Source organism: Podarcis raffonei, chromosome 3, assembly GCF_027172205.1.
Source record: "Podarcis raffonei isolate rPodRaf1 chromosome 3, rPodRaf1.pri, whole genome shotgun sequence".
In the NCBI taxonomy this organism is placed as follows: Eukaryota; Metazoa; Chordata; class Lepidosauria; order Squamata; family Lacertidae; genus Podarcis; species Podarcis raffonei.
Window position 1 is genome coordinate 53,195,832 of NC_070604.1, and position 25,480 is coordinate 53,221,311.

The 25,480-nt window shown below is 40.3% G+C and overlaps 1 protein-coding gene across 2 annotated transcripts in view; it reads left to right on the top strand.

Moving 5' to 3' along the window:
• FIG4 (FIG4 phosphoinositide 5-phosphatase) overlaps positions 1-23,273 on the top strand; it is a 58,952-nt gene extending 35,679 nt beyond the window's left edge. For both annotated transcript variants that reach the window (XM_053381650.1, XM_053381649.1), the window contains exons 16-23: positions 1,710-1,848; positions 5,664-5,722; positions 6,687-6,837; positions 7,413-7,496; positions 9,963-10,158; positions 16,510-16,592; positions 18,154-18,240; positions 20,928-23,273. In XM_053381650.1, coding sequence (XP_053237625.1) covers positions 1,710-1,848; positions 5,664-5,722; positions 6,687-6,837; positions 7,413-7,496; positions 9,963-10,158; positions 16,510-16,592; positions 18,154-18,240; positions 20,928-21,105 — 977 coding nt within the window. In that variant the 3' untranslated portion in view covers positions 21,106-23,273. The remainder of the gene's footprint in view (positions 1-1,709; positions 1,849-5,663; positions 5,723-6,686; positions 6,838-7,412; positions 7,497-9,962; positions 10,159-16,509; positions 16,593-18,153; positions 18,241-20,927) is intronic.
• Positions 23,274-25,480: the final 2,207 nt, after the last annotated feature.

The following is a 25,480-nucleotide window of genomic DNA, read 5'->3' on the forward strand; positions in this document are numbered from 1 at the left end:
GTAAAATATCTAAAACACCCCATGTGTTAGTGGAAATCGTTCATGGCTTGGAGTAAAGCACTCAGTCAAACAGTAGCATTATAATATTCTAGCAAGGGCCATTTACTTCATAACTGCCACTGCAGTTGTTAAGGAACACGAAACCATGGGGAAGATTACCTTGCTAATATGAGCATTAAGCCCAAATATATGCAGCCAAGTGATCTATTCTGAGAAATTTGAGTGCAAGAATGGTAAATGTTTAGACAGAATCCTTCATAAATAAACTTATTTTTCTGTAGAGAAGCAGACAAAAATAACATAAAAATAAGCGAAATAAGGTCGCATAGGCAGGTAACTTTCTTCACTGCTTGACTGAATTGGAATTGCCAAGCAGCACTCAAGATTAGAGGGCATCCAAATGTCATACTGCGGTTAAAACGTTTAGAACCAGACATGCTGTTATTTCTATTATAGGTATAGGTATAAAAGTGTGTCCTTCTAATCCCTTTTCAAACAGGCAACAGAGGACAAACAGTAGTTTAAAGTGCAGCATTTCTGTCAGGCATTATAAGCCACTGATTTCTTTCTACGTTATGTAGTCAAGATTATTGGAAGAACCATTGTAAAGCAGTATATCTGATCTGTCTAGGAAGGGTAATGACCCACTACAGACTTCAGCATTAATGTTGCCACATTTCTTGTTTCTGGAATCTAAAACAGGCTATTTATCCAGAAACAGGACTGGGCAGTCAACTTCCCTTTAATTGATATATAGGAAAGTAATCTGATTACTCTATCCAGTTAATCATGGTGCACTACAGTCCTAGTCATACTAATTCTGGCCCTTTAGATTTTTTGCCGAGTGAGGGCAATGAAGTGTTTAAGCTAACTCAATTACTTTGGCTCATTAGCTCCTGGTTATATGTCTTTCCACAGACGGCATACAAAAAATGTGCTAGAGCACACGTAGGTACAAAAATAATTTAGAAAAGAATCTGTACAGGATTTTCTTAATTGCAGTGCACACTTTCAGCATGGATAAAGGGAAAACAGTTAATGTTTCCATCAGTGCTTCATCTTTTAATAAAACTACAAACTACTATTTTTCAAGGCCCAGCTTTGTTGTATTAGTTTGTTCATAAAAGTTACTTCAGTTATTTTCACATTTAACAGACAACATTGATTCTTAAGGTAGCTCCAGTGTTACTTCCCTGTTGCTTTTCTTGTATGCGTTTTCCCCCAGTTGCATTCTAAAGCTGTGTTTATTTTGATAAACCTGCAAGTTATCCTTGTATATCATATGCTCTCTGTTAATTTTATGGATAATGTTTTGGAAGTTTGCCCGAACACGGAGGAACATTTCAAGGCAAGTTCCCAAAACAAAAAGGAGTGGAGTGAAATGATTAGAGAGGGGGAGGGGATGGAGTTTTACAATTGCAGTACATGTTGGGGTATTACCATTTACATTTTTTCTTCTTCCTTTTGAATATATTAATACTTTTCAATGCCAGTAGCCGTACCAACCACTGCTTACAAAGGCAAAGCTCCCCTCCACAAAAAGACATTTTGAGAGGGTCAAACTGTGACTTCTGAAATGGTCACTCCCATGTGGCAGTAGGGTGACAAATTGGTGTTCTTGGTGTTGTTCCTTTCAGCCCACCCCTGGATTAACCATGTGTCACACATAAATATTTGATTGGCTCTCAGTTGTTACTCATTTCTTCCAGATGCTGACAGGCAAGATTCAATTAATCTGTTTCTGGGAGTATTTCAACCAGAAGAAGGGAAGCCTCACCTCTGTGATCTTCCTACTGATTTTTACCTGCACCAGAAAGACACAATGACTCTTATCCAGGCAAGGAGAAGGTATTTCATGGCACTCTTCTTGTTAGCTTCCCCCAAAAATTAGGGCGATATAATCAGTACCATAAAATAATTCTAAAACCAAGTAGTGCAATATTTTAAGCTAAAACAACAACATACAACAGTTTCTAATCCAGACCAATAAAAAATCTGTTACAAGAATAGTAATAGTTTAAAAAAACATTTGGCCTGTTGTTTTAACCAAAAGCAGATTGAAATTAAAAGGTCTTCAAAGCCTAATCTAAAACAATCAGAGAACAAGTCAGCTGTATCTCCTTTTGGTGTTCCATAGATATGGGACCATCACTGTCAATGACCTAATAGTCATTGATAGTATATGTGCAAAAAGGGTTTTTGTGGCCCATCTTAAGGCCCAGACCCATTCATACTGGTTCAGGTAGTTCTTCAAGTAAACTGAACCGTTTAGGCTTTAAAGAACAATACCAGCAATTTCAATTGCACCCAAATGTGAGTGGCTCACCAATGGAGCTGATAAAGAATTCTTACAGCATTATCTGAATGCTTAGTTCCCACAAGCATCTGGATGGCTGCATTCTGTACCAGCTGAAGCTTCCAAAGTGTTTTGAAAGTCTTGTGTAAAGCACATTAGTAGTCTTGTATGGATGTGACAAGAGCATGAATAACTGAGGCAGGGTCCACTGCTTCTAGATAGAGTCGCAGCTGAAGTATCAGCATAAGCTGATAAAAGATGCTCTTAGTCATCACCACCATCTGTGCTTCCATAGACTGCACAGAGTCCATGACTTGGTCTTTCAGGAGAAGTGTGACCATATACCAAACCATTTGTACACCTCTACCCTCTCCCATAGTACAAAAGAAGAAGCAAGAACTGGTGAAAATCACCTTCACCCTCCTCTTCCGTTAGCAGAGGTTCCTGCTAGATCAAATACTCCTTTTCAATTGAAGGGCTCTTTCCAGTCATGGAAGGGTAGTATAGGAGACAATCTGTTGTGCCCCACTTTAGGTTGTCAGATTTGTAAAGTTGACAATGTAAATAAAAATGAATGAGTAGAGTTCTTCTGTTCACCATCTCCACATCTATATAGGATACGGTTAGCAGGGTGCTGAATCAACTTAACCTCATATATCATAGTAAGATGAATCATTGTGCCAATTTGTGTTCTGGAAGGATTTGCTGTCTTCAGTGTTGTTCCCTGCTTTCAATAAGCAGTTAAATCTTGTTCCACATGACCCCAAAGGTTAAGTTCTAGGTTAGATTTGTAGTCTCATTTGATAGCATGTGTTCCCTTTATCCTCAACATAAACTAAAAGTTACTATTACATCTTGTAACAAAATGATCTCAGTTACAGGCTACTGGCCCATCTTCAGTTGTGTTTTCTACATTAAAAAAATTAAAATATTGCCACTAAGTTTGTCATGTATTTCTTAATTAAAAAAACAACACAAATTTAAACATAAGGCAGAACCTCCATTTGCTAAAACCTTAGTCATACTGAGTCGACAAGGGTTTAAAGCACCGTATGACATTGCAAAGTTTCTGGCTATTATCTTTGATTTTTCATCTTTTTAAACTGCTATTAAATTTGTAGGTCTTGACTTTTTAGCTCCAACTGTGTATGAGCTTTTGAGACCAATATATATTGATTGTGCAGATCAATATAGCCATGCTGCCCTTGCAGACTCCAGAAAATTCTTCATAAAAGTGCAGTTACACGGCTGAGACTATAAACTCTTCTAGCCAAGAAGGGTTTTTTATCTTTTCACACCTAGGTTACCAGATCAAATTATTCCTCAGTCAAACAAACAGCAGGATGTTGAAGTCAATTTCGTTATGTGTAGAGCAATAGACACATGGACCACAATCCATATTCCCTTGTGTGTGACTAGCATTTCCATTGCTGGTTATAGCAGAAATGGCAAAAGCACACATGGCTATCAATAAACTCTAATTCTGTGTTCTATGTCTTAAGAAGATATTATGGTTGGAAATGTTTAAATTGGGAAACTATAATAATTTCTAACATAACATATTATAAGTTAGATTTTATGATATAGTTAATTATAATTAAAATGTAATTATAACCAGACAATTCTCATAGTTTAGGGATGTAAAAAGTGGAGTCCCCCAATATTCATAAATTATTTGGAGTTAATGGTCAGTAGCAAAGTAGTCAAGTTTGCTGATAGCACTAATAATTCGGGAAAGTAAAAGGGATTGCAAAGATCTCCAAAAGCAAACTTGGTGAGCGGGCAATAAAATAGCAGATCAATTTCCTGTAAAGTATAATAAGATGCATATTGGGGCAAAAAATCCTACCTCTTAAAGATATGCAGATAGGGATCTGAGTTAATGTTACTTAATTAGGAACGAGATATTGGAGTCAGAGTGAAGAGCTTGATTAAAATGATCCTAGTACCGTATTTTTCACCCTATAGGACGCACTTTTCCCCCTCCAAAAATGAAGGGGAAATCTGGGTGCGTCCTATGGGGCAAATGCAGGCTTTCACTGAAGCTTGGAGAGCGAGAGGGGTCAGTGCGCACCGACTCCTCTCACTCTCAAGGGTTCAGGAAGACATCCGCAGCCTAGGCAGCCCTGCGGGAGGTCCCGCAGGGATGTCTAGGTTGCGGATAGCAGCCTGCTTCCCGGAGCGTCGGGCGCCCTGAAAGCAGAGCGCCCGGTGCTTCGGGAACACATCCGCAGCGTGGGGAGCCCTGCAGGAGTTCCCCGCAGGGCTCCCCACGCTGCGGATAGCAGCCTGCCGCCCGGCGGGCGGGGCGCCCTAAAGCAGAGCGCCCCTCGCGCCGGGCAGACATCGGCCAGCCCCACAAGCTCGGGGGACAGCAGGGAGGCGCAGCGCCGCCATCCCGCTGTTCCCCGACCTGGTTCGGTTTCTCCGACCTGCTTTTGGGGGGGAAGTAAAGGGGGAAAATTTCCTTTATTTCCCCCCCAAAAAACTAGGTGCGTCCTATGGGACGGAGCATCCTATGGGACGAAAAATACGGTATATGTTGACAGCTGTGAAAAAGGAGAATTCAGTCTTGGTGAATCATTAGGAAAGGGATCAAAACTGCTGGTATTTGCAACTGCACTAGGAGTACTGTGCACAATTCTGGTTGCCCCAACTCCAAAAGGATATCAGAAAACTGGCAAAAGGAAATCCATCTTCACATAGCATGTAGTTAAAGCTGTGTAACTGTCTACTCCAAGATACAATGATGGCCACTGACTTTGACAGCTGGATTAGACACATTAATGGAGGATAAGCCAATTAATGGCTGCTGGCTATGTATTTTCTTGGGTAGCAGAGGCACATGCATGTGAATACCAGTTGCTTATGGGGCCACAGCTATTGCCCTCATGTCCTTCTGTGGACTTCCCACAGACGTTTGGTTGGCCTCTGTGGGAAGCAGGATCCAGAACTAGATAGACTGTTGGTTTGATCTAGTACTGATGTTCCTGTTGTTTCTTTTGCTCTGTCAATGTGTATTCTAGCTTACATCATCTTATGGAGGCTTGATAGTCTAAAATTTAACAAAGGGAAATAGCAAGTGGAAGCAGAGGTGTAATCAGGAAAAGAGCATGCTTCTTTCCTTTAAACATGCTCAGGCTTAGTTACAGCAAGGCACAGGAACTACAGGGTTTCCTGAATACTGCATGGGCAAATGCGCTTTGAGAAGGGATTTGTAGGAAGGAAGAAGAGGCACGATGCAGGTGTTATAAGAGGTTGTTCCTTGTATAAGGGAGAAAGGGTTGGAGCATTTGATGGAATGGGAGATCTTTTGGATATAACTCACTGGATTTTTAAAACTATTGTTTTTGTTCCATACTTAAAGCTACACTTTCTGGTGGACTCCAGGTGTCCTGGAATGCTTGCCAATGCCTTATGATGAAGGTCAGTTATACATACAAGAAAGTGTGTTTTTCCTTTATTTTTAAATATGAACACAATTTGCTTACATAATAGTAACATTAATTGGACACAATTACTAGAATAAAAATAGAAAAGTGAAATAATGTACCTGTTAACTTAAGGATCAAGAGATCTGCTGCAAACACACATGGAGGTACAGTGGTACCTCGGGTTAAGTACTTAATTCGTTCTGGAGGTCCGTTCTTAACCTGAAACTGTTCTTAACCTGAAGCACCACTTTAGCTAATGGGGCCTCCTGCTGCTGCTGCACCGCCAGAGCACGATTTCTCTTCTCATCCTGAAGCAAAGTTCTTAACCTGAAGCACTACTTCTGGGTTAGCGGAGTCTGTAACCTGAAGCGTATGTAACCTGAAGCGTATGTAACCCGAGGTACCACTGTATTTACTGTACTACACATGGCCGTTCTTCTATAGAAAATTAGTAGTTTTTAAAACACTGGGTTGTATTCAAACTATACATGGATGGCATTCTGCCCACACTCCACTCAATTCCACTAGAGGAATGAGGGAGAAGATGAGAGCCAGTGTGGTGTAGTGGTTAAGAGCGGTAGTCTCATAATCTGGGGAACCGGGTTCGCGTCTCCGCTCCTCCACATGCAGCTGCTGGGTGACCTTGGGCCAGTCACACTTCTTTGAAGTCTCTCAGCCCCACTCACCTCACAGAGTGTTTGTTGTGGGGGAGGAAGGGAAAGGAGATGGCTAGCCGCTTTGAGACTCCTTAAAGGGAGTGAAAGGCGGGATATCAAATCCAAACTCTTCTTCTTCTTCTTCTTCCCCTGACACCTCTTGCTGTCCCCCACTCATCTTGAAAACGCTGCTCCAGAGGGTCAGGGAGGATGTTCTGAGGGCTCCAGGGGGAAAGAGTCCCCTTAGCAATAGATGATACAGTATTTAAGAGATTCACTTTACCTGCATTTCTTTTTTAGCAATGTCTGTTGCTGAAAACAGAAGGAAGCTAATAGTGAAGAAATTTCATAACTATGATGAAGAGATTGACATTCATAATGAATTTTTTCGACCCTATGAACTCAGCAGTTTTGATGACACTTTTTGCTTGGCAATGACAAATTCAATCCGGTATGTATGTTTTATTTTTCAAGATAATAGAATTTTGATTCAGCCTTTCCATTTTACAAATGAAACTGAATTGAATTCTTTTAGAAAAACTTTCCTTACATAGCCTTAAAATGGCATTCAATACAGAAGAATTCGTATCTTTCATATGATGGACGAATCTGCAATAAAGATGTGATTCTGAAGCTTTTGACATGTGTCTTTTGACATTAGATAGAGGAGCACCAGTTTAAAAATGTATAAAATTACTAGTGTCACTGCTGGTGTCGACCTAGTTCTGCCTGCCGAAAGTGTGGGCAGGGAGAAGTACTACTGACAGACTTCCCTGAAATGAGGTTTTCCAGAGAAGGGGCTGAGCAATCCCACAGCTATCAATTTATGGCTTCAGGCCTAATCACTATCCTGGCTGGTAAAGCATGAAGCAAGTTTTTGCCCCCCCCCCACATTTTATGCTCTGGCCAGTATTAACAACAGGGCTGCAGAAGCAGACCTTTCTGTCACCCCCTCCCCGCCTATCTAAGGTTTGGATTGCTCTGTTAACTTGTTATATTTGATTCTTTATTCTTTATACCCTTCAGAGATTTTATGCCCAAGAATGTTGGCATTGATCCCAGCCCATTTACTGTACGTAAACCTGATGAAACTGGAAAATCCGTTTTGGGGTAAGAAGAAAATCAAGAATTGAATGCAGAAATGTTTTTATTTACTTATTTAGTACCTAATATTAACTAATATGGGGCTTAATACAATGATATCCGTAGTTTAACCTTCTTGAGTCAAACCAGTAAATGTTTTCTGCGTGTGTATAATTTATAGGCACTATATTAGTTTTACAAAGGATAGTTTGGAGTGAGGGAGGAAAGACCCCCCCCCCAAATCTCATTTGCCTTATTTACATATAGTTGGTAATCTATCTACAAACAGCTGAGGTTCCCTGTACAAAAGGTAAATTGCAATGAGTTGCTGCTCTCCTCCCTTTCTCTGACTGCCAAGAAAAGGCAGTTCCAATACCCTTCTTGTTTCCTTAGTAATTTTAATTGCTCTAATTTTAATTTGCTCTTAATTTTAATTAAAGTTTTGATGTAATTTTAGTTAGATTCTAGGGAGTGGTTTATTGCATACAAATGGACCTAAAGGTCAATTTCCACCAGTAAGGCATCACTACACCTGCGTCCAATGCCACCTCCAACTTGGTGCTCCCCCGCTCTCACTGCCACCCTGCCCTATCTTAGTCTCAATGAGCAGCAGCCCTGACATAGCTAGGAGGACATCTTCATATGCCACAGCTGTTTTCCACAGATAAAGAAGCAGAAGCTGCCAGTGTGAACTATTTCTGCAAGAACAGCAGCTATAGCAGTAGTGTATTTGAAGTTTCGTGTTACCAGTGCAGTTCAAAACACAGATTTGAATGCTGTGCTGAGACATCTTTGCACTTTATTATTCATTTATTAAATAATTTCCCTTTGTATCTGACTATTTGCATGCTTCAACCTATAGGACAACTTGTTCTTCTGACTGGATACTGAGGTCTTTGGTTCTTGTGCTCTGTTCTCTTTGACTTTTTTAACCACTTTTTTTTAAAAAAAAAGAGCATTGAGTGTAGATTTTTATTTCTTCATTCTTCTCATCAGGCTGTAAAAATCTATTTGCTCAGAACACAAAAGCTTTATATTTCTAAGAAAGAAATTACTTAAATGTATGCAAGAGATCAATAAGGCTATCTGTGCTGGGAATCCTAAAGTGAACATTTGTACCTGAACAATATAATAGATCAATCACATTCTTTTCCTTGAAATAGCTCAAAGACTCCAAATTGTTGCTTTTGATCCATATTTTCAAAAACTGAAAGTGTCAAAATGTTCTGAACCTGGTTTGGAGCCATTAAGCTACTTCACTATTTGGCAATTTATAGTTTTGTATGACTGGACTAGAGGTATTAAAAAGTGACTCAGTGCTCCTAGCAAAGCTTTTTGAAAGCTGCCTTCTTACTGGGTTTGTGTGCAGAGTTCTCCCTAATAATGTTAGGGAGAACATTATAGCTGTTTTAATTAGGTGCTTATATTCTAATGTTTTTGCACCTTAGTTTAAGATGCCATAGTCAGTGTCCTAGTCAAAATAACAGGAAGACCCAAGCGTTCAGGGACAGAATAAACTGTGGTTATAGTTGAGAACAGTGGATGATATCTAGTGTTACTCAGAGTTAGCTCCATTGAAATCCACTGATTTAAATACTTATAGCAATCAATTTCAAATTAGTGGTTTGTATCCAGTGGAGTTGTTCTGTCAGTTCCACTACCTCTTCCTGATCTGCTCACCCAGCCTTCCATCTTTTCCAGGGTTTTCCCCCAACTCTCTTGATCAGATTTGGGGGTGCATGGGAAGATAAGAGAGAGAGAAAGTCCCCTTGTTTAGGTGGAAATCCTTGTGCTAATTGGACAACTTCATTGGATACAACCCATTGGACTGAAATAGGGTAGATCCTTTAAAACCAATAGGACCCATTGATTTCATTCCATTGATTTCATTGCGCCTACTCTGAGTATGATTGTTGGATACTACTTAGTGAGTATAACAGATAATTAGAGAACCCAAAGGCCTGTGACATAAATGGAAAGTAGCATATATAGCAGAGGAGTCCATAGAGCATTTTTCAAAGCAGCATTGCGATGAGACTGAGAGTTGGTGGAGACACAATGCTCCTGGTTTCTTTATCTGTGCTTATGACAAAGGTGGGCTGCAAGGGTGCATGTTTTGAAAGGTCGCCCCCTTCCCTTCAGACCCCCTCCTCTCTTTTTAAAATTTATTCTAATAGCCTTAACCAAGACCTGGATATATTGTTTTCTGTTAGGGTCAGTGATGACAACAACATTTGCAACATTTGCACTCATAATGCTTAACTGTGGCTAAGGATGGGGAGACAGAATTTGCTGAAGGGAGGAGGGAACACTTGATCTTGCATCCCATTCCCGATCTCTTAAAGAAACCATTTGGACTTTCATACATGAGAAAAGAAGAGGCTTTCTCTCTTCTTGACCTTTGACTTCTGTCTCTTGAAGGGAATGGTGATAAAATTGAACTGCCTCTTTCTTGAGATATCGTTATGTGTAATAAATTCCAATTTTGTTTAGGAACAAGAGCAATAGAGAAGAAACGGTGCTTCAGCGCAAAACGGCTGCTAGTGCTCCACCACCACCCAGCGAGGAGGCCGTGTCTAGCAGTTCGGAGGATGATTCTGGAACTGATAAAGAAGATGAGGGGGCTGCATCTCAGCGTTCAACGCCAGTGAAAATGACAGATACGGGAGATAATGCCAAAACAACAGAAGTAAGGAAGTGTGCTAACCCGCAAAGGGACAATATCAGCACATCTCTTTCTTTACAGCATATTTGTTCCAGTGTTGTGTTTGATTTGTGTTTAAGGCTTACTAAAATGAACATCTTTCTTTACATGTTAGGGGCTTTCCTCACTCAGCAGTAAGAGAAGGTACTATATACTTTTAAAAATAAGACACTTTAAAAAAAATACCTGTAAAACAAATATGTGGAAGCTTGGAGGCAGATGTAGTTCTTAAAGCAATTTAAAACTTCTCTCTTTAACTCTTTTTTAAGGGAGCAAAGTAATATATTAGTTTTAAAGCTGAGTTATAGTGTTGACCTGTATTAGTTGTTTAAATTAAACTAGGTAATTCAGCTAGGAGTGAAAGATGTGTTAATAGAGGAGTGGCTTAATACAGAAATATGGCTTAATAGAGCTCTTTCAAATACGAACACTAATCTTGCCAGATGACACCCCTGTGCAGACTTCAGTACCATTATAATACTTCAGTATCTGGGGATGTTAATGAAGATCTTTAAAAACAATAACACAAAACAGATTAGCAATTTTATAGCAGCAGAATCTGGATTTTAAATATTGCACAAGGGAATGAACACAGCATGCAACTGATAGGAAGAACGCAGATGATGATGCCACTTGCTCTGCTGTGACATTTGTGGGGAAGCCCATGGCTACAGCCAGTTTTCCTGCATGATCATTGCTTGAATTTAATTTTCTTGTTTCTAGATAAATTTACTGTAGTTTGGAGCATCTTGATGAATTTGGAAGGTCATGTTGTTGTTGTTTAGTCATTTAGTCGTGTCTGACTCTTCGTGACCCCATGGATCAGAGCACGCCAGGCACTTCTGTCTTCCACTGCCTCCCGCTGTTTGGTCAAACTCATGCTGGTAGCTTCGAGAACACTATCCAACCATGTTGTCCTCTGTCGTCCCCTTCTCCTTGTGCCCTCTATCTGTCCCAACATAAGGGTCTTTTCCAGGGAGTCTTCTCTTCTCATGAGGTGGCCAAAGTATTGGAGCCTCAGCTTCAGGATCTGTCCTTCCAGTGAGCACTCAGGGCTGATTTCCTTAAGAATGGATAGGTTTGATCTTCTTGCAGTCCATGGGACTCTCAAGAGTCTCCTCCAGCACCATAATTCAAAAGCATCAATTCTTCGACGATCAGCCTTCTTTATGGTCCAGCTTTCACTTCCATACATCACTACTGGGAAAACCATAGCTTTTACTATACGGACTATATGGAAGGTCATAGGCTGTCCCAAACCATTTGTTTCCCCAAGCAAGTGCACGGCACTTTATCTTGTAATCCTGCTCGTGATGCTAGGTTTTGCTCTCTCATATTATGACCTAAGCATGATTAGAGCTGCCCCCACAATCCTTTACAGTGGAGGTGGCTAAGCCACAACCTATGGGACATAGACAACCATCTAAACAGTTTTTGTGGCCTCCCAAGTCTCCCTTCAAATTTGTCATATAAATGAAAAAAAGAAAAACAGTTTAATTTATTGAACAGTTATGTGGGTAATGCCAGGAGCCAAGATGCCAGAAGGCTTTCATGGTCATCCAAGGCCCTTTCAGGTGTAGGCAGGATGAATTAGGAAGAAGGAATCCTTCAGGACCCAAGCCATTGTGGGTTTAATAGGTAATCATAGTAGAGGAATGGGACGCGGGTGGCACTGTGGGTTAAACCACAGAGCCTAGGACTTGCCAATCAGAAGGTCAGCGGTTCAAATCCCCGTGACGGGGTGAGCTCCCGTTGCTCGGTCCCTGCTCCTGCCAACCTAGCAGTTCGAAGCACGTCAAAGTGCAAGTAGATAAATAGCTACTACTCCGGCAGGAAGGTAAACGGCATTTCCGTGCGCTGCTCTGGTTCGCCAGAAGAGGCTTAGTCATGCTGGCCATATGACCCGGAAGCTGTACGCCGGCTCCCTTGGCCTATAGAGTGAGATGAGCGCCGCAACCCCAGAGTCGGCCACGACTGGACCTAATGGTCAGGGGTTCCTTTACCTTTACCTTATGGCAGAGGAATTTAACAGTCTGAATCCTTCCCAACCCACTGAATGGAACATTATACTCCATTTGGAGATTTACTGCAAAAAAGTCTGATTGAATTTAATTTGTTGAATCTTAATTTGACCTAATGCTACAGTCCTACGCACATTTACTGAGAATAAGTTAAGTGAGTTGAGTGGGTTTTATAAAGACTTTGCCAAGAGCAAAGTGCTGCTTGCACAATAGGCTTTTCCTTCTTTTTCTTCTCCGATGTATCACCCTAAAAAACTTTCCTGGAGGTCAGGGAACCCTCAAGAAAGACATGGGATGTAGTGGTGAGAATGTGATAGGAGGAAGGGGGCAGGAGAACCCCTTTGTCTTCTATTCACGTGAAATTTGTCTACAGTCTCTTGTGACTCCAGAGTAAACTTGGTTAATGAGATCCTTGCAGTCTCTGAAAGTAAATGGCTTTGCTCATCATAGCCTTAAATAAAGTTTAATAATTACTGTGTCTAATGATAGTGAAACAAAATTACTATTATTACTTTTCTAAGAATGACTTACTTATGGATATTATTTTCCAAGTCTTTTGGTATGCCTATAAGAAGGTGCTTATTATCTAAAGTCAATCAGTTGCCAGGTATGCTTTTCCTTCATTGCCATGGGTTGTTTCTGTGATAATAAGCAATATTTGACACAGAGGCATGAGCAACAAGTCAGAGAACTAATGTCCAATGGCTTGTGGTCATTTTGGGGGTGTACTTGGGGGGGAGGGCAGCAGGCCTCATTGCTCCTCTACAAACCTTATCTGAGGCTCTTTCAGGAGAGGCTTAGTTTGTGGTGTTGATGTGGCTGCTCAGAAGCATGAGTCCAAACATGACTGGACAGGCGCTAGTAGTTTAAGTCTTTGAATTGTGGCTCTAGAGTTCAAGACCCTCAAACTTTACCTTTTTGTATTCCTGGTTTCTCTGTTGTGTTGGCTTGTCAGTGATATAATTCATCTCTATGCAATCAGCCTCTCAAATAAAGGAAAACAGTTGTCTAATGTTGATATTTCCATGTGATAGCAATTAATGTACTTTGGCAATCAGCCTTGAACAGAATATTGGCACTTCCACATAGCTGAATATGCTGAAAAACTGGTTTAAATTGTGTTATTTTAATCAGTAGGTTCTTAAAAGTTTCAGGAATTGAAGCTGTTATCAAGGTCAAACTTTGTAATGCTGGCTTCATTAAAGTAGAAATCAATTAAATTAACTTCCTGCTGTTTACAAAAATTAAGGAATAACACTGTAGTCTAAACTATCTTTGTTCTTAATGTACAAAACATTATTTGTGTTAACCAGACCCCTGATGAAGAGTTCTTAGTAAAATATAAATTAAATAAATAAATAAAGGATTGTCCTTTATACCCACATCTTGAATGATGTGCCCCAGATACTCAAAAGAAGCTATTTTCAGATGTTTACAAATTCCCAGTTGTAATCATATAAGAGAGGAGAGTGGGGTCACGCATGTTTACCCCAGCCCATTCATTGTGTCCCACATTGTCCCTTCCCCAAGATTATCTATGGGATGAGGACACGTCTGCCATGGGACAACCTGTGGCACGTACATTTCCCATCCACATAACTTGAAATTCTGACTGCTCAGGGACTTACTAGTCGTCTTACTAGATGTTTAATGTACATCTTATTTTGAGACGTACCAAATGAAGTACCTTTAGATATTTTAGTGTTGTTTTTTATAAGGAGGGTTGAATGTAAAGAGCCTGCTGTACATATGAGGCACACTTGTTCTGCATGCATGGGACCCAAAAGTATATCCAGCCCTCTGGAGCCAGTTTTGGAGTGGTGGCTGCAGACAGCGAAATTGGCAACACTACTCCCTGCTATTTTCAGGTAATTTAGTGGGATGTATGGGAGGAAATTTTTAGTCAAAAAAGCTATTTGATTGGATCCAAATAGGTTTTTGATTATAGAATTTCATGGCATCCTGAGAGTTAGACCATCCATTGTCTGTATTTTTCATCTGTTGTCTTTGCTGGTGACTTGGCATGATTTTTAACCTTTCCCCTATCCACTTAAGCACCTGGTTTTCTGACAGCATGGCAGTGAATTGCCTTGATCAGTTGCCTAGCTAACTCACCGTCCTTCCTTCACACATTTCAACAACGGGGCGGGGGGGGGGGAATGAGTCACAGGGAATTTACGGGAAAATAAAGGAGGCATTGTGAGATAACAAAAATTGTTCCCGTAATTTAAAAGAAAAAAATGGATGGCAAGGTTAAATTAAAGTATGAAGTAACTTTGACACATCTGCTATTGAAGTCTAATGTAGCATTGCAGCTAATTTATACTAGCTTAATTTCATAAATGTGCAATTATCAGGAACCTGAAAAGAAATGACATTATGCTTTTGTATAATGTGCCCCGAAAACATCTAAAGATACATGGCGATGATAGTATTGTGAAGGCTTTATTTAATGTTTTGCTTCTTAAAAGGAACGTGAAAAATTTAACATGAGTCCAGACAATGCAGTACTGTATATCTATACACATTTTAAATTCAGAGTCCTCAGAATTTTCATGCAACTGCCATTCTGTGTGATAGCACAATATTTTTTTGTGCATTGCACACCTAAAACAAAATGTTGCAGGATGGAGAACCACTCTTTAGAGATTCAGGTAACCTGACTTCGAGCAGTATGAGCAAAAAGGGAGCTCCAAAAACATCTCTTCAAACACAGTGACTAGGCATTAAAATAGCAAATGCAATTCAATGTGATCAAGGGTAAAGTGATGCACATGGAGGTAAAGAATTCTAACTTTATATAAAAGCTAATGAGGTCTAAACTGGAATGAGATCTTGGGATCATGGTGGATAGCTGAATGAAAATGTCTGTCTTAGAGTGCAGCAGCTGTGAAAAATGCCGTTCTTGTGTTTGGCATCATTAGAAATGGAATTGAAAATAAAATTAAATTAGCAAATTCATAATTGGTTTTTTAGAAATATATTGTTTGGCTGTTTTGTTCATCGGCTGCTTTGTGAGGAATGGTGGAATAGGCCTTTATAAAAATCCACAGTGCAGTCCCATTTCAAATACTGTGCATCTCAAAGAGAGCATTGTAAAGCTGCAAAAGGTTTAGAAAAAGGCCACCAGAATGACTGAGGGGCAACTCCTATGAGAGGAAAGATTATAACATTTTGGGCTTTTTTTCTTTAGGGAAAATGCAAGAAAAGAACATGATAGAGATGTATAAAACTGATGCATGGTGTGGTGAAAGTGGACAGAGAGCAGTTTTTCTTTCCCTCTTATAACGCTGGAACATGTGATCAACCAATGCAGCTAAATGTTAGAAGATTGAGAAGGACGTACTCCTTCACACTTAAACTATGGAATTCACTACAACAAGATGATAATAATGGCCACTAATAGTCATTACCACCAGTCAATGGCTTTGTTCATATTAAAAAGGTAAAGGGACCCCTGACCATTAGGTCTAGTCATGACTGACTCTGGGGTTGTGGCGCTCATCTCGCTTTATTGGCCTAAAGCTGGTGTACAGCTTCTGGGTCATGTGGCCAGCATGACTAAGCCGCTTCTGGCGAACCAGAGCAGCGCACGGAAACACCATTTACCTTCCCGCTGGAGCAGTACCTGTTTATCTACTTGCACTTTGACGTGCTTTCGAACTGCTAGGTGGGCAGGAGCTGGGACCTCACAACGGGAGCTCACCCCGTCGTAGGGATTCGAACCGCCGACCTTCTGATCGGCAAGTCCTAGGCTCTGTGGTTTAAACCCACAGCGTCACCCGCGTCCCTTCTGTTCATATTACCAATGGCTATTAGCCATGGTGGTGTACTATCTCCAGTATCTGACAAAGCATACCTCTGAATGCCAGTTACTGGGAATTACAAGTGGGGAGAGTTCTAGTGCACTCATGTCCTCTTGTGGGTTTCAGTAGACATCGGGTTGAACACCATAAGAACAGGATGCTGCATTAGATATAGTGAGGTACCAAGATGGAAATGCTTCAGTAGGACACAAAACTGACAAATAAAATTTTCTCGCTGCTTGTGGAATTCTCTGTTAGTGGAATAATTCTGTTTAATACTGATACGTAGCTCTCAGCTCTATCATGAAGTAGCAGTTGTTTACTTCGGAAAAACTGAAAAAATGTTGCTCTCCAGTATTGTCTTTATATTCATTCTTCTTCTTTTTTGCTATCCTTTTATTTTATTTGTCTGGAATCCACCTTGCATTTGTAAGAGGCAGGTATAAATGTTTAAATAAATTTTAAACCCAAGATTTATTCTCACTAATATTTCTCTTGTTTTGCTGCAGAATGTAGTACAGCCTATAAAAGATATATATGGGATTAACCTCTCAGAATCTCCTTCGGAAGATGATCTCGGCATATACACAAGGTAACGTGTTTCTGATTATCTCACTGATGCTAGCAGGGAACAAATTTTTTTAAAGTGAATAGTAAAACTGTATGTTCCAGACAAAATTAAGCACATTTTAAATTCCACTTGTTTCATTGGGAATGTTCACGATGTATTGAAATCCAAAAGATCTTTAAAGGTCCTTACCTTTTGCCTGGATTGTGCTCATTGGTTATCTATATATAGTATATATCAAGCTGCACAGCAGCCCCATAATTAAAAAAAATCCTGGTCTACCTCCAGGTGGCTTACATTATTTCCCTCTGCTCCCAAGTTTATCTTCAAACAATACTGTGAGTTAGGTTAGGCTGAGAGATTGTGAGCCCATGGTCAGCTTCATGGAGAATTGAACCCACATCTGCCCTATTACTGTAGTTTAGTTGTAGAGCATCTGCTATGCATTCCATGTTCAACAGCTGGTATCTCTAGGTAGGACAGCGGGTGATCCTGACTGAAACCCCTGCCAGTCAGTGTGGACAATATTGAGCTACACAAACCAATGGTCTGACTTGGTATAAAGCAGCTTCCTATGATTCAGTCCAACACTGGCTCTTGGGAACCTGGGATAGCACACTCGCTAGAGCATGAGACTCTTAATCTCAAGGTCATGGGTTCGAGCCTCACATAAAATCATAGAATTGTAGACTTCGGAGGGACCCCAAGGGCCATCTAGTCCAACCCCCTGCAATGCAGGAATCTCAGCTAAAGCATCCATGACAGATGACCATCCAACTTCTGCTTAAATAGCTCCAAGGAAGGAGGGAGACTGTTCCACTGTTGAACAGCAAAAAATTCTTGCACTGCAGAGGGGTGGACAAGACTAGACTGAAACTAAAGCCTGGGAGGTGATGCAGGGATCCACTACCAACTTTTGGTCATCCTCTTCTGTCTTTACCTATCTTACTACTACAGTGCAGGCCTCAGTGGCTTCTTTGGCTTCTATAATAATCCATGGAAAGGCGGGGGATGGTGCCTCTACCAGCTCTTGTGCCCTTTTGCTAACTCTGCAATTATATTTTTATGTAAAAATATAGTCTCTCTATATCTAAGAAGCACTGTATTACACAAGATGGCTTACATCAGTTAAAATAGCAATATGTTAAAAAATCCAGTCTATGTCAGGGTTTGCTACTTATGTGCTGTTGCAACAAGTCTTGCACTCACTGAGTGAAGTTAAAGGAATCACATAGGTCTGGGCCATGTGCAAAGTGCCAGCTGAACTGAGCTTTTCAGGAACACACTATGACTAAAACTGATTAGGCTTTTAGTAAGATTCATAACGAAAAGACACCTTGAAGGGCCTCCAAAGTACCTAGATCAAAGTGGATTTTAAAAAATAAATAAATTCAGAGCTACTGCATTACTCACCCACAATATTAGTGTCAGGAAAAAAGTGTGGTGTATGTTCCAGCTGCCCTTTATGGAACTTGATGTCCCTTACTTCAAACTGTATGACTCCTATATAGCTGCAAAAGACATGTTATTTTCCTTATTTCAGAAAGTTCTTTTTCCATTGTGATTTTTCTGCCTCTATTCATAGGTTTGTTCAATTGGGGCACAGTCAACACAAGCATGATAAGAGTCACCAACATCTTTGTTGTAAGCACTTAGACGGGGTTATAAACTTGTAAGTACTTGCTGTCTTTTATTTTTCGGTTCATGCTCTTTCAATGCCCCTTTTCTAAATCCCCTTCTCTCTCTCTCCTTCTTACTCTCACAGTTCACAGTGGTATTTGTATATTTTAGTTACGCTTTGTATTTTCAGAGACTGCTGCTTTATATGCATTATATAAGACAAGTGGTAAAATCAAAGTGGTATGTAAGAAAAATAGGACATTGGCTTAGGGCAGGCATAGGCAAACTCGGCCCTCCAGATGTTTTGGGACTACAACTCTCATCATCCCTGACCACTGGTCCTGTTAGCTAGGGATGGTGGGAGTTGTAGTCCCAAAACATCTGGAGAGCCGAATTTGCCTATGCCTAGCTTAAGGGGGAAACAATAACCATAATTTACAGTTCTTCACTGGCATATGCAGTACACAGAGGCTTCTTTGCAGACACTCTAGTTCTTACGTTACGGTTATTTACTTATATTATTCCATCAGTGTGAATGGTGCTTTACAGCATGCAGGGGGATAATTCCCTGCCCCAAAGAGCTTACAATCTAAAGTTAGTACAATGGAAACAACAGAGGAAGGCAATGTGCTGGGGGTTTTCATATTTGAGTTTAGTTACAGACTCAGTTGCAGTAGGGCATGGGAACTAGGGCTAAAAGTGCCATGGAAAAGGTGGGTTAGAAGGGTGGGTTAGAAGGGTGTAACAGATGGGATTGTCCAGATGATCTGGGAGGCATTTCTTAGCATACAGAACAGCAAAGGATAAAGGGAACAGTCTTTACAAAAACAGAACAGGTCACAGACGATTTATTGAGATAAAAGCAGAGAGATAAAAATAGGACAAGGCCATCAGGGATTTGAAAGCAAGAACAAGGTACTCTTGGTGGATGTGGGAGTGGATAGAAACCCACTGTAGAGATTTAAGTGACGAGACAGGTAAATGTTTTTCACAACAGAGCACTAGATAGCTGTAAGATAACAGAAGACCAGAGAGACGTTTATGCTAGGGGAACAGAGAGGAAGGGCTTTATTTTCACAATCATATTGTAAAAGAAGTGACACAACTTAAAAATGGCCTGAGCATTGGCAACACATGAGAGAAAGGAGTAAAAGATAAAGGCATGGCTAATTACCAGGGTGGGTAATAAACTTCTACATTCATAAGGAAAGTTTAAGAGGAGAGGGAAGTATGGGAGGAAAGATGAGAAATACTGAGTTTGAAATGATATTTAAGGAGAAATATCAGAGATGCAGTTTGAGAAGCTGGACTGGAGTGAGGCAAACAGTTCAGAGATAAAAGAAAGGGGGTATCATCTACATACAGGTGATACTAAATGCCTTTGGATTTGATAATCTCACCTAGGGACATTAAATATATAGAAAGTAAATCAGAAGGCTAAGAACAGATTCTTGAGGGACCTCGGCATGTGCCCCATCTGCACTATAGATTTAAACCAGTGCCATACCAATTTAAACATTCATGGCTTTCCCCCCAAAAATCCTGGGAACTGTAGTTTGTTAACGGTGCTGAGAGTTATTAGTAGACCCCTATTCCCTTCACAGAGCTGCAGTTCCCAGAATTCCTTGGAAAGAGGAATTGACTGTTAAACCACTCCAATAACTGAGTTTCCTCCTATGAAAACATTGAAATAATGATTTGGTAGAAGGATTGCCAGCTGAGGACAGAATCGTGGAGGCAGTTATGCAAAAGTGGGAGCGCCTTTGTCAAAGGCAGTGGGAGGGCCAAAGAGAATGACACCTTTTACATCAATGTAAAAAATTCCTGTCCAAATTTGCTGTTGTGCAGGCTGATATTAATTGGATCCAGAATGTTTAATAGTTAATGGTTTTTAAATATGTACAGAATCTCCATCAACCATAGCTAAATTATCTCCATTAGAGACGCAGTTTGCCACCTAATGTATTTTAGAAAATTGTCACAACAATGCTTCCCCTTTCTTCACCATCCCTTGAAGGGAGAGAAAATCTATCTCTGGAAGTTAGAGGTTATAAAGCTGTGTGATTCTTAGAAAGAAAAAAACTTCTCAGATTGAAACCTAGTGACAGACAGGTGAGCGGGCAGACGTGTGTTGTTGTCAGTGAGGCGTGCGATTGTCAGTGACGGTCAGGCGGGTGAGCGAGTGTTGGCAATCCCCCCCCCCAAGAAGCTCAACAACACTAGGCAATTCTCCCACCAAAAAAGCTTAACTCTGGGCAATTTCCCCGCATTCTCTTAATTTGGAGTCCCCCAAAATAGGGGTTGTGTTGTACACGGGGCATGTTATACACTGAGAAATACAGTACAGGTGATGACAGATTAATAATAAAACAGAACATGGGCTGTATTTTTTATTGGCAAAAGGTGACTCTTCATTCTGCTTAGATGCAGCACATTGTTGCTAAGATACCAACCAATTAAACACTCAACAATGTTTTGCAATAAAATAGTCTACCTGCAGTTTAAAATATATTGTATTTTATAGACCATAAGTGCTTATTACTAGAAATACTAGTAGAAATTATCGCATTTCAGGATTTTCCCCTCCCTTGTATTATCAACTTAACTTACCTACTAATGCAAAATGGCAAGGAATCCTTTGAGCCTACAATGGTGATGTATATAGAATTCATGCCTGCCCTCCTCTTTTATGGTTTCTCTTAAGTTTAATGCTAGTTTTATTTAATTTACTTTTCACAGAACATACATCTCTGCTTTCTCCCAAGACAACATTTATGAAGTCCAGCCTCCTAAAGTAGAAAGAAAATCTATTGAGATATTTCATGCTCACATCCAGGCTGGCAAAGGCATCATGCAGCCATTGGGAAAAGAAGACATCCTCCTGTATCGAGAATACATTAGAAACAGATACATGTGAAGAACAACTGTTTTTGAGTCCTCTGACAGCCTGAATCACTGAGTCACAGTGGAAAAGTAGATATCTCTATTATCTGCTTCTCTCCACCATACGTCAGATGGTTCATAGCCTATCATGACTTCTTTTTGTTGGTAATTAAGTTAGAAAACAGATACAAATATCCTCTCTTTAGAAACAAAAGAGAGTGCCTATTGATAAGACTTGTGAACTGTTCAGATTAATTATGTTCTCTTTAGTTATCTGTGTTGCTTAGGTCAAATTTCTTGGGCACTTTAGTTTATATATAGGCACTTACAATACATATAGCCAGCGGGGAGCAGTTGAGAATGCTTTTCACAATTATGGAGTTCCTTGTGTTTGTCTAAGTCAAGGTGAGTCAACATGGTATCCTCAATTTACTTTTGGACTCCAGCTCCCATCATCTCCAGCCAGTCTGGGATTACAAGAGTTGTAGTTCCAAAACACCTGAACAACACCATGTTGTCTACCCCTGGTCTAAGCAGTATTTATCATGTGACTGCAAATAGGATGTGTTTGTAGTCAGAGTGCTCTAAAAGAAAAATAAGATATAAGGCACATCCATCCAAGATGTTTGTAGGATATGATCTGAGGGTAGTATTATATCTGTCTACTTTATCGATAGCAGGAAGTGAAAATGTGCCAGCAAGTTAAGTAATCATGCTGGGAATTGAAATGGCACTTGGCTCTTGTTCCACCCTTCTCTCTTGAGATGTTGGCAGGGTCCCAGCAGCATCTCTGGAAACATTATTGTGTGCTGCTAAGTAATTTCTAAAAGTTCTCAGTTCAGAGCTGAGTGTCATTAAAATTTTATTTGATCAAGTAGTGATATGTTTGGCAATTAGGTAATAGAGATGAGAACTCGCCATGGCTTGAGGCATGGAGCATTGCACTGATGTACCTAGCTGCATATGGGAGGATTATTATTCTGGAACACTAGTGTGCTCTCATAAGCTTCTGTAAATTTATAAGAAAACTGGATTTCTATTGGATTCAGGAAAAAAAATGGCTTCCTAGTGTTTGATTAGTGAGAAACTCATGCCCCATTCTCAATAAGTATCCTGTTCTTTGGCACATAATAAACATTGAAGTTGTGTTGTCTCTTCGTTTATAGGTGTCTTGCTTTGATATTGAGCAGTCACATTCCACTCTAAAGTTCAGTCAGTTTGATTCCCGCAAACAGCTATTTACACCTGAGAATGCTCTTTCTGTCAGATCTTTTTTTGCTACCTAGATCCTTCATTGCGACAAGAATGAGCTGCTCTTTAAAAGGTAGTTCTAGAAGAAAACATGAGTTGTGGAGCCAAGTATTTAATGCAGAGGCACTTAGACAGCCCCCTCAAGAAGGAAAGTTGAGGGAGTCATTTGCACAGGTAGGTGAATTAAGAAGCCTTCCTCCCCTTATTTTCCTTCAAACATTAATTTATCATGCAGCCAGCAGGCCTAGGCTTTTGGCAGGTAGCCAGCTGCCTTGTGTCAGGTAATGGCCAAGCCAGTTGCCAAATGCCCATTGACAAATAATTAGCAAGTCTGGCCAACAGTCACATGCTTGGTGGGAAGTGGGAAGCAGCTGGCGCACACTGACTTACCAGTGTGGGTGATTATCTACTTGACATGCATTCCATATTCCACTATCACCCTGAGTTTCATTTAAAATATTACTTCTGCAAGCCGTGTATCTTTTCTGTAAGTATAAAGCAGCATTTACATTAAAAATGCCAGTATTAAATCAAACATTTGCTCTGTAAAGAGCAAGAAACAATAATTATTTTTAAGGAGCACACATCATCTGATGAATTCCTATCTAAGGTCACAATTTCTCTTTGCCATTGCATCTAGTTTTAGTAGACTTAAGACAGATTCTATTTGTATGGGAGTGATTATTAATGAATGGAAAAAGATCTATATGCAATTAATCTTTTTCTACACTTCATACTTGCTGTAACATAATATGCTAATGTTGCTCTTTCTATATTGGTATGCTGTTAAAAGTTTATTTTTAAAAATCATGTATGTATTTCACTTCTACAGGTAGCTACCTTGGTTTTTCCCCTTAAAATTAAATATTTGTACCTATGGATAATTTAGTAGATTTGCCAGACCAAGAAAAATAAACAGCAACAGGTTGCACATTGCTTGTAAAAAGACAAGTGAAGTGTGTGTTCTTTTATTGGAAAGATAAGTGGTTTTTCATACTTATTGTTGTGCCAGAAAATTTTTCCACAGTGCAGTGATGCTGTATATTTCTAAAGTATCATTTTGCTTAGGTTAAGGTTTTAGCGATACTTGAAATCAGTAACTTTCACAAGACACAGACCTATCTCTTCAGGGCTTCTCTCTCCTTTTTGGTAAAACAAAGAGTATTTCCCACCCCCATTCTGTACGCCAGCATTTCCCTCTCATAAAAAATAATGCGAAACCCATTGGCATGGGGCACATCGTCATAATGCCTCCAGGGAAAGAATCCCTGATATCCACTTACATTTTTTAGGGTAATTATATAGTAAGCCTCTTTTCCTTACACCATGGCCTTTTCCAAAGCTGTTAACCATAGGTTCCTGGTTCTGATGTGATGTGAAACTATACTTAATGGCAGACTTCCTGATTTGCTCTCCCATCCTGGGGGTTGAGAACCTGTGGCCCTCCTTAAGTTGCTGAATTCCCATTATCCCTACCATTGGCCATGCTGGCTGGGGCCGATTGAAGCTGCAGTCCAACAACTTCTGGAGAACCGCCGATTCTTCACCTCTGTTCTACTTCAACAAAGAGAGAAGTGAAGAGGCTCTGTGCACAGCCAAAAGGCTCGTTCATATGGCAGATTGAATACAGCTGCTCCTGTTTATTTGACCAATTATGCATTTGGGCCATACCTCAATACCTGTTTCTGCTCCTCTGGTTACAATGACCTCTCATGCCTTTATGTAGTTCACTTGCTTGCTGAACAGGTCATTGCCTGCCTAGACCATTATCATTTTTCCAGAACTGGCTAGTTCTTTTCCTAACAGTTGACTCTCCTATGGAAGCTGCTATTGAGCTGCAGTTCTGCATAGAGCTATTAGGTTTTGTTTTACTTTATTAAGTAACTGCTATTTCCCTGCAGTCATGTGGATTTTCATTGTTCAATACAGCAGTTATTGTAGCTATTGTTCTGTAAATCCCAAGAGGCTCTTGTTACACTCAGTTTACTGTAAATCTATTTTTCTGCCTCTGCCAACGGCTGTATTTTGCTATCCTTCATACTTGGATTATGGGGCCAATGTGGGTTTCTTTCTTTCTTTCTTTCTTTCTTTCTTTCTTTCTTTCTTTCTACTTGTCCCTTCTCCAAACATAAAACCGCATTATTATATTTTGTTACACTTACTCAATTAATGTATTGCCACCTTAATTTGCAAGAACATGGGCCTATAGTAACAGCTACATTTACAATGCTTTTAAAAGCACATCATTATTAATTAAATTTCGATACTACCCTTCATCTGAAGTTCACTGGGTGGCTTACAATATAACAACACAAAAATACACAACATAATAATAATATATGGGAGTTATTGTTTTTATTACTGTTGTTGTTGTTGTTGTTGTTGTTGTTGTTGTTATATCTTAAGCCTACCCACCATGCCATGTATTAATTAAAGTGATATGTTCACAAACTGCATTTTAAAGGCTCTCTTGATCATCCTGGCTTGTCCCCCAACCTCTCATCCTTCCCTGCCACTCTTTGGCCTCTGTTGCCAACAGGTGTCATGGGTTGGCTAGGTGTAGATGAGTGCTGGGAGGCAGCAGCTAGGGGATCCCCAAGAGGAAAAGGCTCAGAGCCAGAGGATTGGTGGTGGGACAGTGAGGAGTGGTCAGAGGGTGGCCAAGCTGAGACAGGCTGCTGAAGAATCCAGGGAGTCTTCCCTTCCTGCTGTCACTGGCTCCTCTGCCCCCTGGTCTCCTAGAACACAGAGAGAAATGGAAAGAGCAGAGCAGACCCTGGAGAGAAGGAGCCTTAGTGGTGGGAAGGTGGGAACCTTCAGTCCTCACAACTGCCTCATTGGGGCAAGACCTACTGGGAAGAGTTGCTGGGATCACTAGGCCTGCGCTATTAAGGTTTCCTTGAATAAAGAGTTAACTTCACTGACACTGTGGTTTTTTTTTATTGCTGACCTACGCTTTATTCCGGCTCCTGACAACGGGAGGCCCTGTCCCCTGGCTACAGTCTGTAATGTCGTGGAGGAGTGGAGCGTCCTTGAACTTAGTGTGAAGTAGAATTGGAAGTCTTAGAATCATAAGCTCCCTGAACTTCATTTGGTGCAATAAGCCATGCAAGCATTGCCCTATAGGTCTTGTAGACTGGATGAGTAGTTCTGGAGTA